The 23,216-nt window shown below is 41.9% G+C and overlaps 3 protein-coding genes across 5 annotated transcripts in view; all 3 read left to right on the plus strand.

The window, feature by feature from the left end:
* The first annotated feature begins 5,707 nt into the window (after positions 1-5,707).
* On the plus strand, positions 5,708-12,724 carry park7 (parkinson protein 7). The gene is made up of 6 exons (XM_055916499.1): positions 5,708-5,910; positions 6,522-6,623; positions 6,823-6,882; positions 7,368-7,437; positions 8,576-8,662; positions 12,225-12,724. Exons 1-6 carry the CDS (start codon positions 5,821-5,823, stop codon positions 12,383-12,385), a joined length of 570 nt encoding a protein of 189 aa, XP_055772474.1. The 5' UTR covers positions 5,708-5,820; the 3' UTR covers positions 12,386-12,724.
* On the plus strand, positions 8,726-12,226 carry LOC129849718 (uncharacterized). Its single transcript, XM_055916498.1, has 2 exons — positions 8,726-9,757; positions 9,917-12,226. Exon 2 carries the CDS (start codon positions 10,531-10,533, stop codon positions 11,359-11,361), a length of 831 nt encoding a protein of 276 aa, XP_055772473.1. The 5' UTR covers positions 8,726-9,757; positions 9,917-10,530; the 3' UTR covers positions 11,362-12,226.
* A 514-nt stretch (positions 12,725-13,238) lies between the features above and the next one.
* Positions 13,239-23,216, plus strand: part of kcnab2a (potassium voltage-gated channel subfamily A regulatory beta subunit 2a) — a 141,639-nt gene continuing 131,661 nt past the window's right edge. The window contains exon 1 of one of the 3 annotated variants that reach the window (XM_055916485.1): positions 13,239-13,260. The gene's annotated coding sequence lies outside the window, so the exon portion shown is untranslated. Of the gene's footprint in view, positions 13,386-23,216 lie in introns of all 3 variants that reach the window. The other 2 variants (XM_055916472.1, XM_055916473.1) reach the window with 2 other exon arrangements.

Consider the following 23,216-nt stretch of genomic DNA (forward strand, 5'->3'; position numbering starts at 1 on the left):
TTCAATTTGCAACATTGTCTCTGTTGGATGTAAACAACATGTTCTCAACTGGATTTACATGGATATCTTTGAGCACATAAAAACTTGGAAAATAAGTTATGTGAGTGGTACAATTTAATTCTGTTTGACTTGATGATAAGTATTATGTTGTTTCTAACTTTTGTTAGACCAAGGGAGTGAAATTAGTTTTATTTTATGGTATCCATTGGACTGCAAACACCGACAATTCGGAAATCGAGGTTCCTGAAATCGAGGTTCCTTGTTGAAAGTTGAAGTTACTGAGCTGGCGCCATCTTGTGTCTGTTGAATGGCCATCTACTAATCCAGGTGTTTAAAATTCACTCACTGTCACCTTGCTCCCCAGATCCCTCCACACACAGGCCTCCAGCTGTCACCTGAGCACGTGGCAGCATAAGGTAATATCATCGAGATGCAATCAAGATTATATGCTTGTCACTCATCGCCTGCTCTTGGAGGCTCACAATGCGTGAAAAAGACACAAGATAAAGCTTATGCACAGATCGGCAGATAAAATGTCCCTAAATATTCATCCCATATTCAACTGTAGTGGTACAGGCTCTACCTGAGTGGGAGGAAAAACCCAACCAAGAGTAGTTACCATAGAGTAGTGGATGTATGATTAGCATCACACCACCACACTATGACTGAAATGTAGCAATTCAATGTATTTTCAAAACTCTCCTCAAATGTTTTAATCTCTCCCCATAGAGCCAATTTTACTGTGACCATATTGAGTAGTGGCACCTCTTTCCTGAGTTTCTGAAGCAGGGTTTGCTGCTGTGTATCTTAACCGAACAGGGCCTTTGCATGTACATTCATGTCGCAAAAACGAGTTTATTTCCATGTTTACACCGTTTCATATTCAGAGCAATGGTAACAGGATTACTTTGTGACAAACGGTAATTGGTGGAATTCCCTCATTTCAGTCAGTGGATTTTTTTTTTTTCTTTCTGAAAATGATTCTGTAGTGTAGAATCCCCAGTGGTTGGATTCCAGAAGCCCTTCAGGTTTATGAGTAGACCTCTGTGGTGTGCCAGATAAAGCAGAGCAGGGAAGGCCTGGCATGGCCTGGCATGCAGGAGGCAGAACTCGCTGGGGAATAATAAGCTAGAGTTCACTGATCAACACTCAGGCTCCTGCTCCTCTAACATACATCGACAAGAAGATATCATCTGTGGCCCAATGAGCAGAACACCAGAGAGAGAGAAATCTCTACAACAACAAACCAATAAATATGATATATACACTGAACAATAATATAAATGCAACATGTAAAGTGTTGGTCCTATGTTTCATGAGCTGAAATAAAAGATCTCAGGAATTTTCCATACGCATAAAAAGCTTATTTATCTCAAACTTTGTGTACAAATGTGTTTACATCCCTGTTAGTGAGCATTTCTCTTTGGCCAAGATAATCCGTCTACCTGACAGGTGTGGCATATCGACTGAGACCAGCCACCCGGACAGCTGATGAAACTGTGGGTTTGCACAACCGAAGAATTTCTGCACAAACTGTCAGAAACCGTCTCAGGGAAGTTCATCTGTGTGCTCGTTGTCCTCACCAGGGTCTTGACCTGACTGCAGTTTGGCTTCTTAACCGACTTCAGTGGGCAAATGCTCATCTTTGATGGTCACTAGTATGCTGAAGAGATGGCAGACAACATGTATGGCGTCATTTGGGGTGAGCAGTTTGCTGATGTCAACTTTGTGAACAGAGTGCCCCATGGTGGTGGGGTTATGGCATGGGCAGGCATAAGCTACGGACAACCAACACAATTGCATTTTATAGAGGGTCATTTTAATGCAAAGAGTTACGAGATCCTGAGGCCCATTGTTGTGACATTCATCCGCGGCCATCACCTCATGTTTCAGCATGATAATGCACAGCCCCATTTAGCAAGGATCTGTACGCAATTCCTGGAAGCTGAAAATGTCCCCGTTTTTCAATGGCCTGCATACTCACCAGACGTCACCCATTGAGTATGTTTGGGATTCTCTGGATTGACGTGTACGACAGCGTGTTCCAGTTCCTGCCAATATCCAGCAACTTCGCACAGCCATTAAAGAGGAGTGGGACAACATTCCACAGGTCACAATCAACAGCCTGATCAACTCTATGTGAAGGAGACGTGTCGCGCTGCATGAGGCAAATGGTGGTCACACCAGATACTGACTGGATTTCTGATCCACTCCCTTACATTTTTTAAGGTATCTGTGACCAACAGATGCATATCTGTATTCCCATTGATGTTAAATCCATAGATTAGGGGCTAATGCATTTATTTTGATTGACTGATTTCCTTCTATGAACTGTAACAGTAAAATCTTTGAAAATGTTGCATGTTGCATTTACATTTTTGTTCAGTGTACAGTCGTGGCCAAAAGTTTTGAGAATGACACAAATATACATTTTCACAAAGTCTGCTGCCTCAGTTTGTATGATGGCAATTTGCATATACTCCAGAATGTCATGAAGAGTGATCAGATGAATTGCAATTAATTGCAAAGTCCCTCTTTGCCATACAAATGAACTGAATCCCCAAAAAACATTTCCACTGCATTTCAGCCCTGCCACAAAAGGACCAGCTGACATCATGTCAGTGATTCTCTCGTTAACGAAGGTGTGAGTGTTGACGAGGACAAGGCTAGAGATCACTCTGTCATGCTGATTGAGTTGGAATAACAGACCGGAAGCTTAAAAAAAAGGGTGGTGCTTGGAATCATTGTTCTTCCTCTGTCAGCCATGGTTACCTGCAAGGAAATATGTGCCGTCATCATTGCTTTGCACAAAAAGGGCTTCACAGGCAAGGATATTGCTTCCAGTAAGATTGCACATAAATCAACCATTCATCGGATCATCAAGAACTTCAAGGAGAGCGGTTCAATTGTTGTGAAGAAGGCTTCAGGGCGCACAAGAAAGTCCAGCAAGCACCAGGACCGTCTCCTAAAGTTGATTCAGCTGCGGGATCGGGGCACCACCAGTACAGAGCTTGCTCAGGAATGGCAGCAGGCAGGTGTGAGTGCAACTGCAGGCACAGTGAGGCGAAGACTTTTGGAGGATGGCCTGGTGTCAAGAAGGGCAGCAAAGCAGCCACTTCTTTCCAGGAAAAATATCAGGGACAGACTGATATTCTGCAAAAGGTACAGGGATTGGACTGCTGAGGACTGGGGTAAAGTCATTTTCTCTGATGAATCCCCTTTCCGATTGTTTGGGGCATCCGGAGAAAAGCTTGTCCGGAGAAGACAAGGTGAGTGCTACCATCAGTCCTGTGTCATGCCAACAGTAAAGCATCCTGAGACCATTCATGTGTGGGGTTGCTTCTCAGCCAAGGGACTGGGCTCACTCACAATTTTGCCTAAGAACACAGCCATGAATAAAGAATGGTACCAACACATCCTCCGAGAGCAACTTCTCCCAACCATCCAGGAACAGTTTGGTGACGAACAATGCCTTTTCCAGCATGATGGAGCACCTTGCCATAAGGCAAAAGTGATAACTAAGTGGCTCGGGGAACAAAACATCGATATTTTGGGTCCATGGCCAGGAAACTCCCCCCAGACCTTAATCCCATTGAGAACTTGTGCTCAACCGTAAAGAGGCGGGTGGACAAACAAAAACCCACAAATTCTGACAAACTCCAAGCATTGATTATGCAAGAATGGGCTGCCATCAGTCTGGATGTGGCCCAGAAGTTAATTGACAGCATGCCAGGGCAGATTGCAGAGGTCTTGAAAAAGAAGGGTTAACACTGCAAATAATGACTCTTTGCATCAACTTCATGTAATTGTCAATAAAAGCCTTTGACACTTATGAAATGCTTGTAATTATACTTCAGTATTCCATAGTAACATCTGACAAAAATATCTAAAGACACTGAAGCAGCAAACTTTGTGAAAATTAATATTTGTGTCATTTTCAAAACTTTTGGCCACGACTGTATATACACTACCGTTCAAAAGTTTGGGGTCACTTAGAAATGTCCTTGTTTTTGAAAGAAAAGCAAAAAAATTTGTCCATTAAAATAACATAAATTTGATCAGAAATACAGTGTAGACATTGTTAATGTTGTAAGTGACTCTTGTAGCTGGAAGCGGATGATTTTTAATGGAATATCTACATAAGTGTACAGAGGCCCATTATCAGCAACCATCACTCCTGTGTTCCAATGGCACGTTCATTAGACTAGTTGAGCATCTGGAGCATCAGCATTTGTGGGTTCAAATACAGGCTCAAAATGGCTAGAAACAAAGACGTTTCTTCTGAAATTCGTCAGTCTATTCTTGTTCTGAGAAATGAAGGCTATTCCATGCGAGAAATTGCCAAGAAACTGAAGATCTGGTACAATGCTGTTTACTACTCCCTTCACAGAACATCGCAAACTGGCTCTAACCAGAATAGAAAGAGGAGTGGGAAGTCCCGGTGCACAACTGAGCAAGAGGACAAGTACATTAGAGTGTCTAGCTTGAGAAACAGACGCCTCACAAGTCCTCAACTGGCAGCTTCATTAAATAGTACTCGCAAAACACCAGTCTCAACGTCAACAGTGAAGAGCTTGACTTCGGGATGCTGGCCTTCTTATACTTGGCAAAAGATCTCTCTAATAAACAACAAAGGCTTACTTCATAAAGTTATAAAATTCAGGAAAGATGTGTCTGCTCTGCAATATTTGAGTAGTTGTGGCCTTGCACAGATGGCTCAGAGACTGAATTTGCATTGTAAGTGTATCAGCCTAATCCACTTTTTTACCAGGTTACCTGGTTTGAAAATCACTAACAGGCGTTTCCTGAGTTTGATCATAAACATACTATGAGCTCCTTCTGTAAAGAAATGAGTAAATGGATAAATAAATCCATGTTTTAGGCAAATGAGCTTGTGTACCACTGTGGGTCTGGCTCAGTTGATCCCAGCTGCATTTGTCGGTAATCACCGGTGCCTTTTGGATTGGCTCAAAGGCACGCAACAACAAAAAAATCCGCCAGCACCCCCTACACTTTGCCTAATCTGCTGTTTCACTGGGATCTTGTTCTTCGCACAAATGTGAAAGTGAATCTCTGCGGCAGAATGCACAGTGGCACATTAAACTGGGAAGAGTGTCTGCACACTAAAGCCCCAGACATTAAATCTGGGATTTACACTGGAATATAATTCCCTGAGGTGCCTTAAGAGATGTCTTCTTCAATTGAGAGGGATTTGATGCAGAAGTTCTTAGACAGAGCTTCAAGTATTTAGTTACCTTCATTTCCTCATTTCAGAAAATCTTGGAATTGAGAAAATCACATATTAGTTTGAACTAGTTTTCTTTCAGAACTTTTAACCACTGTATAATAAACATTACGGTTTTAAATAATGTATTGAATAATATAAACCTCAATCGCACTTATGTTGGGGCAAACAAATGCTCGAAATGTAAGGCTTGTTTTATAAACACCTATATTTACAGTCGTTTTATTGACAATTTATGGGTGAATGCCTCCCCCTGGTGGATGTACTTGAACCTACCAGTGCAGATATGTTGCATTTTAAAGTGAATTATGTTGCAACATATCTAAATTAAAATGTATTATCGTACACTCCGCATAATAAATTACGTAGGACTACAAATATGCTACGGTGTATAGAAATGGTTTAATAAATTATGTGATATTCTTTGATAAATTTAACCAAGCGTATTGTTTGTCACCTCAGCGAATCCGTAGCTGTAACGTACATGTATCTATGTGTGTTCCTGTCAAGATAAAAGTCCTCTCACAAACAGTTGCTTTCTTGTTGCTGACAGTCACACACCCACTCTCTCAAGAATGGCAGGGAAAAAGGCATTAGTAATCCTCTCTAAAGGTGCAGAAGAGATGGAAACAGTTATACCTGTGGACGTAATGCGTAGAGCTGGGGTTAGTAAACTTATCGAGCTAGCTAAATTGGTTGCGCACACCAAACACTGATATAGTTAATTTGAGGTTGTGCTAACGTTAGCTGGCTGGCTCAATTTAGCTTGCTAAAAGCTGCATTTTAGCTAGCTAGTATTTTAGCAGATATTTTATTTACCTAGCCACAGTCAAGTTGAAGCTGCAGTCCAAGTTCGACACATGCATGCAGATTTATTTTTTGTTGCACTAACGTTAACTAGCAAGGTCGGTAACGTTAGCTACAACACAGCTATAACAAGTCTAGCAAGCTAACTGTATGTTGTACTTAACTATTATTATCTACCTTAGCTGGCCAAATATAACAGACATGATGATCCATGGTTAGTTAGCTAATGTGTTTTCATAGTATTAGCTAGCTAGCTAGTGTGTTGGCACATTCAAAACATGTAAGGTGAGTAAAAGGCCACTGCAAATGTCAAAGGTGACTGCACTGTAACTACTGTAGGATAGGAGGCTGAGTTTTTCAACTGAGAAGTCCCATACTCCTTTGATTATTGGGAATTTATGATTAAGGGGCAATGTCTGCTGAAGGTTATTGATGTATTTGTGCTTTTGTTTGTGTCCACATCCTGCAGATTGCTGTGATGTTGGCAGGGTTGACAGGCAAAGAGCCTGTGCAGTGCAGCAGAGATGTCTACCTTGTTCCTGATGCCAGCCTGGAGGATGCCCGCAAGCAGGTCAGGTCCTGCCTCCACACCCTGCAGTCATATTAGTCCACACAGCATTCTGTTCTCTGACTGCATAACGTTTACAATGCATTCTGAATCAAATGTTTTCCCACATTAAAACTTTATTCATTGATTAATGTACAAGGTTGATGCATCGGAAATTGGTACTATAAATGTGTTATCCGTGACCTTGTATCTTTTGTTGCAGGGTCCGTATGATGTGGTTTTTCTGCCAGGGGGAGCTCTCGGTGCCCAACACCTGTCAGAGGTAGGGATGCAGTTAATGTTTGGCATTCATTGCAAAAACTTTTAGCTGCAGAATAATCTCTCCTGTGTGTCCCTGACATTGGCAATATAATGTTGCAGGTAGATACTGTAACATTTGTCTCTTGTTCATGTTTTGGTTGAAAAACAATAAATATATTTTTATGAACTATATTTTTCCTACATTTCAAATATAATTTAATTGGTATGCTCGAGATTATACTTGTTTATAAAAACAAGCAAATATACAGTGACTATATGATGCTTAATTAATTGTATGGTTTTAGCCCTTACAACTACAAGCTCTGAAAGTTGTTCAACAATAACTTTAAATTGTTTTTCAGTCATGCTGGAAACATTGACTCATCTATTGCCCTCAATATTTATCAGACTGTCCATTTACTGAAAAGTCAGTGTTATAACACACATTCTGAATGAGAGTGTAGAGTGACTCAACTCTCTGTATGTGGCCTCCATGTTGTCTTGTAGTCACCTGCTGTGAAAGAGGTGTTGAAGGACCAGGAGGACAGGAAAGGGCTGATCGCTGCCATCTGTGCAGGTACTGTTCCTTCTGTGAGAATGTACAAATCCACCTCTAGATTATGGCTCACACACTCCAGGATGTATGTGTGTCAATGACCACAGCTGGGTCAAGATCTTGAGCTAAATATGTAACCGGTGATTTCTGTCAGACAGGGCGTGTAGTATAAGGCTGTCACCTTTCCATTATTAGTAAGCAGGAAACCAATACACAATGAGATTATGATAGAACGAGATATTAGTGCCACTGACAAAGCCCACTACCTCTGAGATTTTCTGCCTGCCTGTGCTGATGAAGGCCACTGAAAGGATGTTGTGAATGAGGACAAGGGACCCATGTGTCAGAGCAGAGTAAAGGGTATCCTAGAAAACATCTGTTCCCACAGGAATATATAATGAACCTGCCAAATGGATGACCAGCAGCAGCTGCTTTCTATTTCTAATGTGAAAGGAGGTGTGAAGTGCTTGACTCAATTACTCCATGTATAGGAGGTAATGTCATAGACCCTCGGGTCTCCCATTTCGTACTCCTCTTTCTAAACAAAATCAGTGTTGTGGAAGACCATAAGTTTGTGCATAATAATGATCATCGTCATCTGAGAGAGGGATGCACTGCCTCCTGCTGTCCCAGCCCTGGCCAGGCACTCTCTCTGGAGACGGCCGTTTGTCCAGCCTGGTGTCCTCAGGACGGAGTGGAGGCAGGCATGTAACGGGAGGAGCTGGGCTCTGCCTGCCAGAGAGGAGTCTAATCTTTAGACTGCATGGGAAGGCAGCCAAGGACCATGATCAATAGCTTTCTGTTTATTAAGTCTGAGGATGAGCTTATTGCAGTGCTAGGACATTGCCAATGTTAATGCAGCAGACACAAACTCCATTATTTTTAGTCTGTTTCCCCCCCTTCCTCTAAATATGGTGTGCAGAGGTGGATTGAAACCGTATACGCTATGTGGTTAATTTTAGGTCCTATTTTATGGTAGTGTGATGTCTACTAATGAGTCTGGCTTTTAGTTGTGATTTCACCTCAATGTAACATGCTAACAAAAGTGAAGGTGTATTGATTGTGACACCACATTGTGACATGCCATGTCTGTTTTGAACAGTTTGAAATGAATATAGAGAAAGATATTGGTCTAACTCCTGTTCCCTCCTCACCTCAGGTCCCACGGCGCTCCTGGCACACGGTATTGCCTACGGCAGCACAGTCACCACCCACCCTGGTGCCAAGGACAAGATGATGACTGGTGGTAAAGCTACACAAACAGCCTGGCTGCCACAGGGCTAAGGTTCAGGTTAGGGTTGCAAAGGGCCAGAAACTTTCTGGGAAATTTCTGGAGATTTTCCATGGGAAGTTAAGCCTAGGAATTTGGGGAATTTTGCTTAAATTCATTTAAAAAAGTTAGCTTATGACAGTGAACCTTGTGTATCCCACAAAAAAAGGCAATTCTAGGTCTTGTGGCATATTTTGGTTAAACTATCGCCAATTCGATGGAATTGCAACCCTCTGCATGTGCAGTGCACTCTTCCGTCACATGTGCAGTGCACTCTTCCGTCACATGTGCAGTGCACTCTTCCGTCACATGTGCAGTGCACTCTTCCGTCACATGTGCAGTGCACTCTTCCGTCACATGTGCAGTGCACTCTTCCGTCACATGTGCAGTGCACTCTTCCGTCACATGTGCAGTGCACTCTTCCGTCACATGTGCAGTGCACTCTTCCGTCACATGTGCAGTGCACACTTCCGTCACATGTGCAGTGCACTCTTCCGACACATGTGCAGTGCACACTAATGAGATGTTATTGAGCCCACACAACTACCCTGTCTGAGCCAAGGACTACACGCTTTCTGGTAAGTTTTGATTACAATACTGGGTGGGGTAAAAATATTTTATGACATTATTTTTTGTTAACTAGTAAATAGTAGCCTACAGCAAAGTGTTTTAAATCCTTTCGAACTTGTTAACAATTCCTGCTAGTTAGTTTTTGCTACCATGTGGGTTTTAGCTTGCAATTCACCTGTTTCCTTTTAAAACATGTATCTTACAAAGCAGTTGTTTAATCTAACTGCTTAACTATTTATCTGTACATGGAATTGTATGTTTTTTTTTTACTCATTTTTTCCCTAATCTTTACAGGAAAATTCCACGGGCACTATCTGATGTGTGGAGACATTTCACTGCAGCAAATATAGAAGGAAAATCTGTGTACATTTTGCAAATACTGTGCCAAATTATATGTGAAGAATGCAACAAAGATGCAGAATCATCTGGCCAAGTGCATAAAGTTCCCTCCGTGCTCACAACAAGCAACCTCTGACAAAAGTCCCTCTACTTCTAGTCAAGGTGAAAATGATGAATTAGACACCTTATCGATAGCAACAGCTCATGGTCCTCCTGGAATCAGATGTTTTTTTGACTCAATGGAGGAACGTAGTCAGAGAAATGCTGATGAATGTCTTGCTCGAGCTGTGTATGCAACTGGTTCACCTCTGATCCTAACAGGCAACGTGTATTGGAAGAGATTTCTGAATGTTCTTCACCCAGCATACACCCCTCCAACCAGACATGCTTTATCTACTCATTTGCTGGATGCAGAGTTCAACAGAGTTCAAGTGGAGGTCAAGCAAATCATAGAGAAAGCAGACTGTATTGCAATCATCTCTGATGGGTGGTCGATTGTTCGTAGGTAAGGAATAATTAACTACATCATCTCCAACCCTCAACCAGTATTCTATAAGCGCACAAACACAAGAGACAACAGACACACCATTCTCTACATTGCAGATGAGCTGAAGGCAGTCATCAATGACCTTGGACCACAGAAGGTATTTGCACTGGTGACAGACAATGCTGCGAACATGAAGGCTGCTTGGTCTAAAGTGGAAGAGTTCTACCCTCACATCACACCCATTGGCTGTGCTGCTCATGCATTGAATCTGCTCAAGGACATGGCACTGAAAACAATGGATACACTCTACAAGAGAGCCAAGGAAATGGTTAGGTATGTGAAGGGTCATTAAGTTATTGCAACAATCTACCTCACCAAGCAAAGTGAGAAGAATAAGAGCACCACATTGAAGCTGCCCAGCAACACCTGCTTTGGTGGTGATGTCGTCATGTTTGACTACTGCAGGGGAAGGAGTCTCCCCAAGAAATGGCCATATCAGTCTGCCGATATGGACAGCCCCATCGAGAGGATCCTCCTGGAAGATGTATTTTGCGAGAGAGTGGTAAGCCTGAAACTCCTGAAACCTATAGCAGTAGCCATTGCGTGGATTGAGGGAGACAATGCCATCCTGTCTGATGTTCAGACTCTGCTTGCAGATGTAAGAGGAGAAATCCGTACTGCCCGGCCCACTTCACTGTTGCTCCAAGCAGAGGAAACTGCAGTTCTGAAATACATCAAGAAGCGTGAAGACTTCTGCCTGAAGCCCATACATGCCACAGCATACATGTTGGACCCCAAGTATGCTGGCAAGAGCATCCTGTCTGGTGCAAAGATCAACAAGGCCTATGTTATCACTACTGTGCCTCGCCACCTTGGCCTGGATGAGGGCAAGGTTCGTGGGAGTCTGGCGAAGTACACTTCCAAGCAAGGGCTTTGGGATGGAGATGCTTTATGGCAGTCGTGCCAACATATCTCAGCCACCTGGTGGAAGGGACTTTGTGGAACTGAGGCTCTTTCCCCTGTTGCCTCCATCCTCCAAATCCCACCAACATCAGCTGCCTCAGAGCACAACTGGTCCTTGTTTGGGAACACACACACCAAAGCACGCAACAGGCTGACCAATACAAGGGTTGAAGAATTGGTGGCCATCTGGGTAAATCTGAAGCTTTTTGTGCTTGACAACAAGCCATCCTCAACAAGGTTTGAAAGTGACCGTGAAGATGAGGTCTCAGATTCTGATGTTCACGAGGAGGTCCAGGGAGAATACATGGAAGCCTGAGAGGAAGACAACCAAAGCTTTAGTTTCTAGATTATCATTATACAGATGTATGTTGAAAACATATTTGGGAGATGCAATAGATCATTGGGGATCATTCAATATTCCCTTTCTTTTGTTCTGTGAAATCATCCCATGGGAAGAGTCAACTCATTTAATTAAAGTTACATTTGTAACTATTTTTTTTCTTCTTTCATTTCTGTTGGAAATATTTAATAATTTGCAATTGTCTACTTAGAAACAAACCTTTTACCTTATGTCTCCATATGATATGGTAAATATATCCAATGCAAAAAAACATCTACATTTAAATGGTATTAATTTTAAATTGCATATTCCCACAGAAAGTTTCCACCTCTGAATATTCCCCAAAATGTGAAACCCTAAATTCAGGTTGATTAATCTCTGCACTCTATAGCTAGTTCATAGCCACTGTGGTACTTGTTTGTTAGTTGGATGTTACACAACATACATGCACATGTAGAAAATCTTCCTGTATGATGACTCAGCAGGCTGTGTGGCAGGAAATGCAGCACAATGAGCAGATCCCAAGTACTACTGAACAGTGGTGACAAACGATTGTGGTCCTTTGTGTCCAGCAGAGGGTGCTGTAACAAGTTTCTTTATGATAGTCATCAATACAAGTTCATTATGCACCAGCATTTGATCAGATTCAATCAGTAAACACCAACATAAATACTTCAAAGAAAGACTGCATATACACAAGTTAAATTACGTAATAAATGCAAGAAGGTTAAACCAATGAATACATTGATTTGAACAAGTGGTACTAAATAATCCCCATTTGCAGAGGATTATACAATGGTGTTTCCCTCTCTTCACCACTGTTCCTCTCCACTCCCTAGGCCACTACAAGTATTCTGAGGCTCGAGTCCAGAAGGATGGCCATCTGATTACCAGCCGCGGGCCAGGAACCAGCTTTGAGTTTGCCCTGGCCATTGTAGAGGAGCTCATGGGGGCTGAGGTTGCTGCTACTGTCAAAGCACCCCTGGTTCTGAAAGACTGAGTGGTGTTGAGCCTTTCAAACTAAAGCACTGCCAACTAAACCCTAAGTACTCCACACTGTTCATCATGGTACAAATGCCAATCATTGTGAACAAAGAATAATTATTGACAGGATAATGTGCAATAGTAAGAAGATGTATTTTTATTATTCTCTTCTATCCTTCCCTGGGACATGTTGCCCCTGCACTTTAAGCATCAGTGATTTGGGATTGTTATTGCTTTTGTATAGGAAAATCACCAATGTTAAATTGTATTGATTTAAATATCAAATATATTGCTGTCTTCACTGTCCAAAAGCATTGATGTAGCTTCATCATTAAAGTCAACTGAGCCCCCTTCAGACTCTTGGTACAGTGACGGTATGTGTATATTTATAACAATGACACTGGAGGTAATATGAGAGTATGCATTCGACACGACAGTCAGAAATAACAAGAGCAGTAGTTACTGCCCTTCGCTTTCGTTAGAATTATCATCAACAATGTAGCCGCAGCATGAAATCAAAGTTATATTTGTGTTTCATCACACAAATAAATGGCTACCGATCAGGTTATGGCTGAAGAATCTTACTGAATCGACAATTCAAAAATTGAATTGGTACAACAGTGCTGCTGGTAATCACGATGGTTAAGGCTACGTGACGAATTCGACAACAATACATGTAGGCTAAACAACAGATTTGAGAGCTTCATATATGATTTGACTGATTGCAGTAAAATGGATTACGAAAACACAGGTGGACGTGGGAAACCTAGCTGCTAAATTGATTGACAACGAGTATAGGCAATGAAAAGCTTTGCATGGTGGTGTCGTCGCGTAAATAGCCAATGAAAGCATCGCCCCAAATAAACAGGCGTGGGTCTGCAGCAGCGCATGGTGAGTGTCAAAGCGGTAAAAACAAGGGGCTGGTGGTTCAGATTGATGAGCAGAGGATTTTTAACAAAATACAAAGGTAAACGCTAACTAATTGACGAGCAGAGGATTTTTGACAAAATACAAAGGTAAACGCTAACTAACTACTGTAAACGGTACCAAATCACGCTGTCGCTGTGCAATGTCACGGTAATGTAGTATGGCACGTCCAAGTTATTGTTCACTCAGCCATTTGAACTAGCTAACCTCCAGAATACAAGTTCTCAAGCAAATTAGTGGGTTAGTTAACTAGCCAGCCAACGCGATGCTGGATAAACTAGTAGTTGTCTACAATGTAATATTGTATTAATTAACTAAAAGTAATTTAACATTGTAAATTGGTATACAAAACATTACTTGTGATTTGACTGAGGGTGCCTCGCTAGTTAGCTAGCTAGTATAGTGACGTTATGTTCCACCACGACACGCTTTACAAAAAATACCAGTGCACGAGAGAATGGCATAAGGTTACACAAAATCTCTGTTAATGGATGCTTTTTTTATTTTGGGTCCATACGGTAATCGCAGTCAACTAGTGATTGATTCTTCAAAACAAACGTGACCGCTCATGAAGCAGAGCCTTGTATGCCATTATGGGCTGTCTTGAGTAGGAACCCAAGTCTTCAGATTCACTTTGTAGAATCAATGTTTTTTTCCCACCGAGATAATATTTGTTTTATATTGGATATTCGGTTTTCCCTCGTCAATAGTTATTGAATTAAGCATGCCATGACTTAATATTGTATATTCTGAATCAGGGATGGATGGAGAACCATACACACCTTCAAAAAAAGTCAAAATCATAGGCATTAATATGGTATAGGTCCCCCTTCTACAACAGCCTCTACTCTAATGGGATGGCTGTCCACTCGATGTTGGAACATTGCCATGGGGACTTGCTTCCATTCAGCCACAATAATTAGTGAGGTTGGGCACTGATTTATTTTATTTATATATTTAACTAGGCAAGTCAGTTAAGACATTCTTATTTACAATGATGGCCAAACCCGGACGACGCTGGGCCAATTGTGTGCCGCCCTATGGGACTCACAATCACGTCCGGATGTATTACAGCTGATGTTGGGCGATTAGGCCTGGCTCGCAGTCGGCGTACCAATTCATCCCAAAGGTGTTTGAGTTGAGTTCAGGCCTCTGTGCAGGCCAGTCAAGTTCTTCCACACTGATCTCAACAAACCATTTCTGTATGGACCTCGCTTTGTGCACGGAGGCATTGTCATGCTGAAACAGGAAATGGCTTCCCATAAACTGTTGCCACAAAGTTGGAAGCACAGAATTGTCTAGAATGTCATTGCATGAATTAGCGTTAGGGTTTCCCTATACTATATGGGCCTAGCACGACCCGTGAAAAACGGCCACAGACCATTGTCCACCAAACTTTACATTTGGCACTATGCATTGGGACAGTTAGCGTTCTCCTGGCATCCGTAAAATCTAGATCCGGTAGGCCGTCATTGTAAATAAGAATTTGTTCCTAACTGACTTAACCTAATTAAATAACGGTTAAATGTAAAAAAACAAAAAACAAAAAAAAACATTGCTAAATTGTGATTCATCACTCCAGAGAACGCTTTTCCAATTGCGGTGAGCTTTACACCACTCCAGCCTACGCTTGGCATTGCGCGTGGTGGTCTTAGGTTTTTGTGTGGCTGCTCGACCATGTGCTGACGTTGCTTCCAGGGGCAGTTTGGAGTGTTGCAACTGAGGCCAGACTTTCTACGCGCTACAGCTCTCGGTGGTCCCGTTCTGTGAGTTTGTTTGGCCTACCACTTCGCAGCTGAGCTGTTGTTGCTCCTGTATGTTTCCACTTCACAATAACAGAACTTACAGTTGACCTGAAAAGCTCTAGCGGGGCAGAAATTTGATGAACTAACATGTTGGCAAGGTGCCACCCTATGATGGTGCCACATTGAATGTCACTGAGCTCTTCAGTAAGGCTATTCTACTGCTAATGTTTGTCTATGGAGATTGCATGGCTTTGTGCTTGATTTTATACACGTGTCAGCAACAGGTGTGGCAGAAGTAGCTGAATCCACCAATTTGAAGAGGTGTCCACATACATTTGTGTATAGAGGTCGACCGATTTCAAGTTTTCATAACAATCGGTAATCTGCCTTTTTGGACACCGATTATGGCCGATTACATTGCAATCCACGAGTAGACTGTGTTGCAGGCTGACCCTGTTACGTGAGTGTTGCATCAAAAGGACCTTGTGGCTGCAAGGAGCCAAGATAAGTTGCTAGCTAGCATTAAACTTCGTATAAAAAAAATCTTCACATAATCCCTAATTAACTAAACATGGTTGATATTACTAGGTTAACTAGTTTGTCCTGCGTTGCATATAACCAATGCAGTGCTTGTTAATTTATCCTCGAATCCACAGCCTACTTCAAATTCGCAAACGGGTGATGATTTAACAAAGCGCATTGCTGAAAAAAGCACAATCTTTGCACAAATGTTTGCCTAACCATAAACATCAATGCCTTTCTTAATATCAATACATAGACATATTTTTTTAAACCTGCATATTTAGTTCAAAGAAATGCATGTTAGAAGGCAATATTAACTAGGGAAATTGTCACTTCTCTTGCGTTCGGTGCAAGCAGTCAGGGTATTTGCAACAGTTTGGGCCGTCTGGCTCGTTGCAAACTGGGAACCAATTTGCCAGAATTTTACATAATTATGACATAACATTGAAGGTTGTGCAATGTAACAGCAATATTTAGATTTAGGGTTGCCACCCGTTTGCTAAAATACGGAATGGTTCTCTATTTCACTGAAAGAATAAACGTTTTGTTTTTGAAATTATAGTTTCTGGATTTTACCATATTAATGACGTAAGGCTCGTATTTCTGTGTGTTTATTATAATTAAGTCTATGATTTGATAGAGCAGTCTGACTGAGTGGTGGTAGGCAGCAGCAGGCTCATAAGCATTAATTCAAACAGCACTTTACTGCGTTTGCAAGCAGCTCTTAGCAATGCTTGAAGCACAGCGCTGTTTATGACTTCAAGCCTATCAACTCCCGAGATTATGCTGGCAATACTATAGTGCCTATAAAAACATACAATAGTCAAAGGTATATGAAGTACAAATGGTATAGAGAGAAATAGTCGACGTGTCATTATTCCTATAAAAACTATAACCTAAAACTTAACTGGGAATATTGAACCACCAGCTTTCATATGTTCTCATGTTCTGAGCAAGGAACTTAAACGTTACATGGCACATATTTCACTTTTACTTCTCCTACACGGTTATTTAAACCAAATTGAACATGTTTCATTATTTGAGACTAAATAGTTTTTATTTATGCATTATATTAAGTTAAAGTAAGTGTTCATTCAGTATTGTTGTAGTTGTCATTGTTTTATTTATATATAAAAAAAATTGGGATATTAAAATATTAATTGGTAATCGGCTTTTTCGGTCCTCCAATTATCGGCATTGAAAAATCATAATTGGTTGACCTCTAAAGTTCCAGTCAATCGTTTGGACACCTACACACCTTCCAAGGTTTCTTTATTTTTACTATTTTCTACATTGTAAAATAATAGTGAAGACATCAAAACTACAAACTAACACATGAAATCATGTAGTAACCAAGAAACAATCTAAATATAGTTGAGATTCTTCGAAGTAGCCACCCTTTGCCTTGATGACAGCTTTGCACACTTCTGGCATTCTCTCTAACAGCTTCATCAGGTAGTCAGTTGGGATGCGTTTCAATTAACAGGTGTGCCTTGTTAAAAGTTAATTTGTAGAATTGATTTTGTTCTTAATGCCTTTGAGCCTATCAGTTGTGTTGTGACAAGGTATGGTTGGTATACAGAAGAGAGCCCTATTTGGTAAAAGAGAAAGTCCATATTATGGCAAGAACAGTTAAAATAAGCAAAGAGAAACAACAGTCCATTACTTTAAGACATGAAGGTTAGTCAATCTGGAAAATTTCAAGAACTTTCAAAGTTTCTTCAAGTGCAGTCGCAAAAACCATCAAGCTCTATGATGAAACTGGCTCTCATGAGGACCGCCACAGGAAAGGAAAACCCAGAGTTCATTAGTTAACTGCACCTCAGATTGCATCCCAAATAAATGTATCAGAGTTCAAGTAACAGACACATTTCAACCGTTCAGAATGAATCAGGCCTTCGCGGTTGAATTGCTGCAAAGAAACCACTACTGAAGGACACCAATAATAAGGGGACTTGCTTGGGCCAAGAAACACATGCAATGGACATTAGACCGGTGGACATCTGTCCTTTTGGTCTGATTAATCCAAATCTGAGATTTTTGGTTCCAACCGCTGTCTTTGCAAGACGCAGAGTAGGTGAATGGATGATCTACGCATGTGTGGTTCCCACCGTGAACCATCGACAAGAAGTTCTGATGGTGTGGGGGTGGCGTGCTGGAGACACTATCTGTGATTGATTTAGAATTCAAGGCACACTTAACCAGTATGGCTACAACTGCATTCTGCAGCGATACTCCATCTCATCTGGTTTGCACTTAGTGGGACTATCATTTGTTTTTCCACAGGACAATGACCCAAAAAAACACCTCCAGCCTATGTAAGGGCTATTTTACCAAGAAGGAGGGGGATGGCGTGCTGCATGAGATTATCTAGTCTCCACAATCACCCGACCTCAACCCAATTGAGATGGTTTGGTATGTGTTGGACTGCAGAGTGAAGGAAAAGCAGCCAACAAGTGCTCAGCATATGTGTGATCTCCTTCAAGACTGTTGGAAAACCATTTCAAGTGAAGCTGGTTGAGAGAATGCAAAGGTTGTCTACTTTGAAAAATCTAACATTTATTGTGATTTAACCCTTTTTTGGTTACCACATGATTTCAAATGTTATTTCATAGTTTTGATGTCTTCTATTATTCTACAATGTAGAAAATAAATTAAAACCCGTGTGTGTGAAACATCCCTTTTTCAGGACCCTGTCTTTAAAAGATAATTTGTAAAAATCCAAAGATTCTTCATTGTAAAGGGTTTAAACACTGTTTCCCATGCTTGTTCAGTGAACCATAAACAATTCATGAACATGCATCTGTGGAAGGGTCGTTAAGACACTAACAGCTTACAGACGGTAGGCAATTAAGGTCACAGTTATGAAAACTTAGGACACTAAAAAGGCCTTTCTACTGACTCTGAAAAACACCAAAAGAAAGATGCCCAGGGTCCCTGCTCATCTGCGTGAACGTGCCTTAGGTATGCTGCAAGGAGGCATGAGGACTGCAGATGTGGCCAGGGCAATAAATTGCAATGTCCGTACTGTGAGACGCCTAAGACAGCGCTACAGGGAGACAGGACGGACAGCTGATCGTCCTCCCGGTGGCAGACCACGTAACAACACCTGCACAGGATCGGTACATCCGAACATCACAACTGCGGGACAGGTACAGGATGGCAACAACTGCCCGAGTTACACCAGGAACGCACAATCCCTCCATCAGTGCTCAGACTGTCCGCAATAGGCTGAGAGAGGCTGGAATGAGGGCCTACAAGGAATGAGTGTTATACCGAGGCCTGCACTCTGGAGCAGGATCGAGGTGGAGGCTCCGTCAATGTCTTGGTTCGGTGTGTCACAGCATCAACGGACTGAGCTTGTTGTCACTGCAGGCAATCTCAACGCTGTGGGTTACAGGGAAGACATCCTCCCTCATGTGGTACCCTTCCTGCAGGCTCATCCTGACATGACCCTCCAGCATGACAATGCCACCACGCACAGAATGAGCAGTATAGCTGATTTCCTGCAAGACAAGAATGTCAGTGTTCTGCTTGCGACAAGCCCGGATCTCAATTCCATTGAGCACGCCTAGGACCTGTAGGATCAGAGGGTGAGGGCTAGGGCCATTCCCCCTAGAAATGTCCGGGAACTTGCAGGTGCCTTGGTGGTAGTGGGGTAACATCTCACAGCAAGAACTGGCAAATCTGGTGCAGTACTTAATGCAGCTGGTGGCCACACCAGATACTGACTGTTACTTTTTGATTTTTGTTCACGGACACATTATTCAATTTCTGTTAGTCACGTGTCTGTGGAACTTTTTCAGTTTGTCTCAGTTGTTGAATCTTATGTTCATACAAATATTTACACATGTTAAGTTTGCTGAAAATAAATGCAATTGACAGTGGGGGCATTTAAAAAAAAAAATGTTTTTGCTGAGTGTATGTATGTTAATAAAAGCTACATACAAACCTGGTCTTTTTTTTTTCTTCTCTTGAGTAAGGGAGCTCCAAAATGCAGGCGTTTCAGCCTAGCTCAGTGCTTTCTGTGGTGGAACAAGCCAGCAGAAAATACCGTGACTGGCTCAGTGTTCTGTCACTCATGGGGACACTACGTCATCGCCAGGTCTAAGGGTAGAGCTCTAAAATTCTAGCCCCTTGGGTGCTGCCATAGAGTTACATTAGAAGTGCCCATCCAAGAAGGCTCAAGGTCATTGACCACAGATAGAATTACGTCAAATCACGTTATATCTACAGTAGCTTTGATTGAACATCATACTTTCAAAATCTTAGCTAGCAGTCATCATACACACAGGAAACTGTTGCGCGTGGAAAAACCCAGCAGCACTGCGGTTCTTGACACACTCAAACTGGTGCACCAGGCACCTACTACCATACCCCGTTCACAGGCACTTAAATAATTTGTTTTGCCAATTCACCCTCTGAATGGCACACATACACAATCCATGTTTCAATTGTATCAAGGCTTAAACATCCTTATTTAACCTGTCCTCCCCTTCATCTACTCTGATGGAAGTAGATTTAACAGGCGACATCAATCCGGGATCACTGCGTTCACCTGGTCAGTCTGTCATGGAAAGAGCTGGTGTTCCTAATGTTTTGTGCACTCAGTGGACGTCTATACTATAGGATTACAAAATCATATTGTGTGCTATAAGCCTATACATAAATGCATATGATGCTGTATGCTATTCAAGCTTAGCCTACAGTCGTATTCATGTCACTACACTGTCATCCTCTTTGATAGCACATTTCTGGCATGTTAACATTTAGCGCCGTTGCACATACATGCTAGCATGTGTTATTCTGCTTGAGCAATCTGTACAGTAGAGCAATGGAGGCCTGTATGCCTGCCTTTTTCTGGACGGGGTGTTGGGGGCCAGGGTGAAGTCACACTAACTCATTGGTTAAATGATACAATTATATAAGTCTTCTATTCAAGTAAGTAAATATATTTTGAAGATAGCTACATGAACATTGTGTGCAGGCTAACTCAAATGATCTGCTAATGTAATATTAGCATAACAGCTAAACTGGGAAATGTTTAGACTTACCAGTGATGAAATGATTGGAGCAGACCCTAGGTCATCCTCCAGATCTTAATGGGCAAAACCATTTTTTTCTCTTTTCTAACAGGTCTTGAGTCATATCTCCTTGGTGTTTCAACCTTGTTAGAGCAGCCAAATACTGCACAGAAATTGACTGTGACAATGGCTCAACTAGTTTTAGGCACTGTTATCATGCAGCTTGGGTTAATCAGTCTGTCAGTAATTGATGCAGTGGTCTTCCAACATATCCGCCAGGAGGTGTCGTACGTCAACTGGCAACCCTCTGTTTGTGAATACAGATATGAGAGACGTTTGGTTTCAGGTGAAGACAGTCTTAGTACAGAAATGCAGGGAGCATAACTGTCACTGGGTAGTGAGTGAGGGGTTAATATGAATGGGTGGGTTGATTTATTTATATATACAGTTGGAGTCAAGTTGACATACATCTTAGCCAAATGCATTTAAACTCAGCTTTTCACAATTCCTGACATTTAATCAGAGTAAAAATTCCCTGTATTAGGTCAGTTAGGATCACCACTTTATTTTGTGCACATTTGTGGCCTGCTGGAGGTCATTTTGCAGGGCTCCGGCAGTGCACCTCCTTGCACAAAGGCGGAGGTAGCGGTCCTGCTGCTGGGTTGTTGCCCTCCTACGGCCTCCTCCACGTCTCCTGATGTACTGGCCTGTCTCCTGGTAGCGCCTCCATGCTCTGGACACTACGCTGACAGACACAGCAAACCTTTTTGCCACAGCTCGCATTGATGTGCCATCCTGGATGAGCTGCACTACCTGAGCCACTTGTGTGGGTTGTAGACTCCGTCTCATGCTACCACTAGAGTGAAAGCACCGCCAGCATTCAAAAGTGACCAAAACATCAGCCAGGAAGCATAGGAACTGAGAAGTGGTGTGTGGTCACCACCTGCAGAACCATTCCTTTTTTGGGGGTGTCTTACTAATTGCCTATAATTTCCACCTTTTGTCTATTCCATTTGCACAACAGCATGTGAAATTTATTGTCAATCAGTGTTGCTTCCTAAGTGGACAGTTTGATTTCACAGAAGTGTGATTGGCTTGGAGTTACATTGTGTTGTTTAAGTGTTCCCTTTATTTTTTTGAGCAGTGTATATATATATATATGTATAATGTATGTATGTGTACTGTATGTATGTGCCCAGTTGGTAGTGAGGAGGGCAAACACTTAAATGCCTGTCAGGGACAGGAGAACAGATGGTGCCCAGAACTCCCTTATGTCATTGCCTGGCTCCGATCCAGAGGAGAACATCCTAATACACTTCACTCACTCTGGGCATACAGCGCACACTTGCCTGGGAACTGTGATCATGTTAATAATGGAAAAGGGTTCTAAGAAGCCCAAGCTGCATTCTCCTATCCAGCGGTCCTTCAACTCCCAATGAAGATACATGGCATTTATGCCCCCTAGTCTTCTGTCTGTGGGACCCTGCTGGGACATGTGACAAGGGTTGACGTGAGGTGGTGCAGCTGGCACCAGAAGCTGGAGATGTGACCCGAAATGTTACCTTTAGCCCGATACCGCCGCGCAGCAGTCGCAGAACAAGGAAATATCAGTCCACTGAGAGAAACACGCGATTTAACTTCACTACACTTTCTAGAGCAGCGGTCACCAACCGGTCGATCTCCAAAGCATTCCTAGTCGATCGACAAATATTTCTGCAAAAAACCCAATGATAAAGCCTTATTTATTTGGTGGTAGTTGCACCCAATTTCAGGTGCCCTGTTGCCATTTTTAACCATTTCATGTGGCTGAAGGCATAAACTCTGCCTTCCCGGCGGGCTCGGAAAGCATATCAAGTGCACTATTATGCCTTCCACTGGCCAATTGGATGGGTCAGATTAGAGGTCAATCGATTTTATGATTTTCAACACCGATATTATTTGAGGACCAAAAAATGCAGATACTGATTAATTGGACGATTTTTTTTTAAAATAAATATAATGACAATTACACCAATACTGAATGAACACTTATTTTAACTTAATATAATACATCAATAAAATCAATTTAGTCTCAAATAAATAATGAAACATGTTCATTTTGGTGTAAATAATCCAAAAACAAAGTGTTGGAGAAGGTAAAGGTGCAATATTTGCCATGTAAAAAAGCTAACGTTTAAGTTCCTTGCTCAGAACATGAGAACATAAGAAAGCTGGTGGTTCCTTTTAACATGAGTCTTCAATATTCCCAGGTAAGAAGTTTTAGGTTGTAGTTATTATAGGACTATTTCTCTCTATACCATTTGTATTTTATATACCTTTGACTATTAGATGTTCTTATAGGCACTATAGTATTGCCAGCCTAATCTCGGGAGTTGATAGGCTTGAAGTCATAAACAGCACAATGCTTGAAGCACAGCGAAGAGCTGCTGGCAAATGCAGGAAAGTGCTGTTTGAATGAATGCTTACGAACCTGTGCTGCCTATCACCGCTCAGTCAGACTGCTCGATCAAATCATAGACTTAATTATAATATAATAACACATACGAGCCTTATGTCATTAATATGGTCAAATCCGGTAACACTCATTTAGAAAACAAAACGTTTTCTTTCAGTGAAATACGGAACCGTT

The sequence above is a fragment of the Salvelinus fontinalis genome, chromosome 3 (assembly GCF_029448725.1).
Source record: "Salvelinus fontinalis isolate EN_2023a chromosome 3, ASM2944872v1, whole genome shotgun sequence".
Taxonomy (NCBI): domain Eukaryota; kingdom Metazoa; phylum Chordata; class Actinopteri; order Salmoniformes; family Salmonidae; genus Salvelinus; species Salvelinus fontinalis.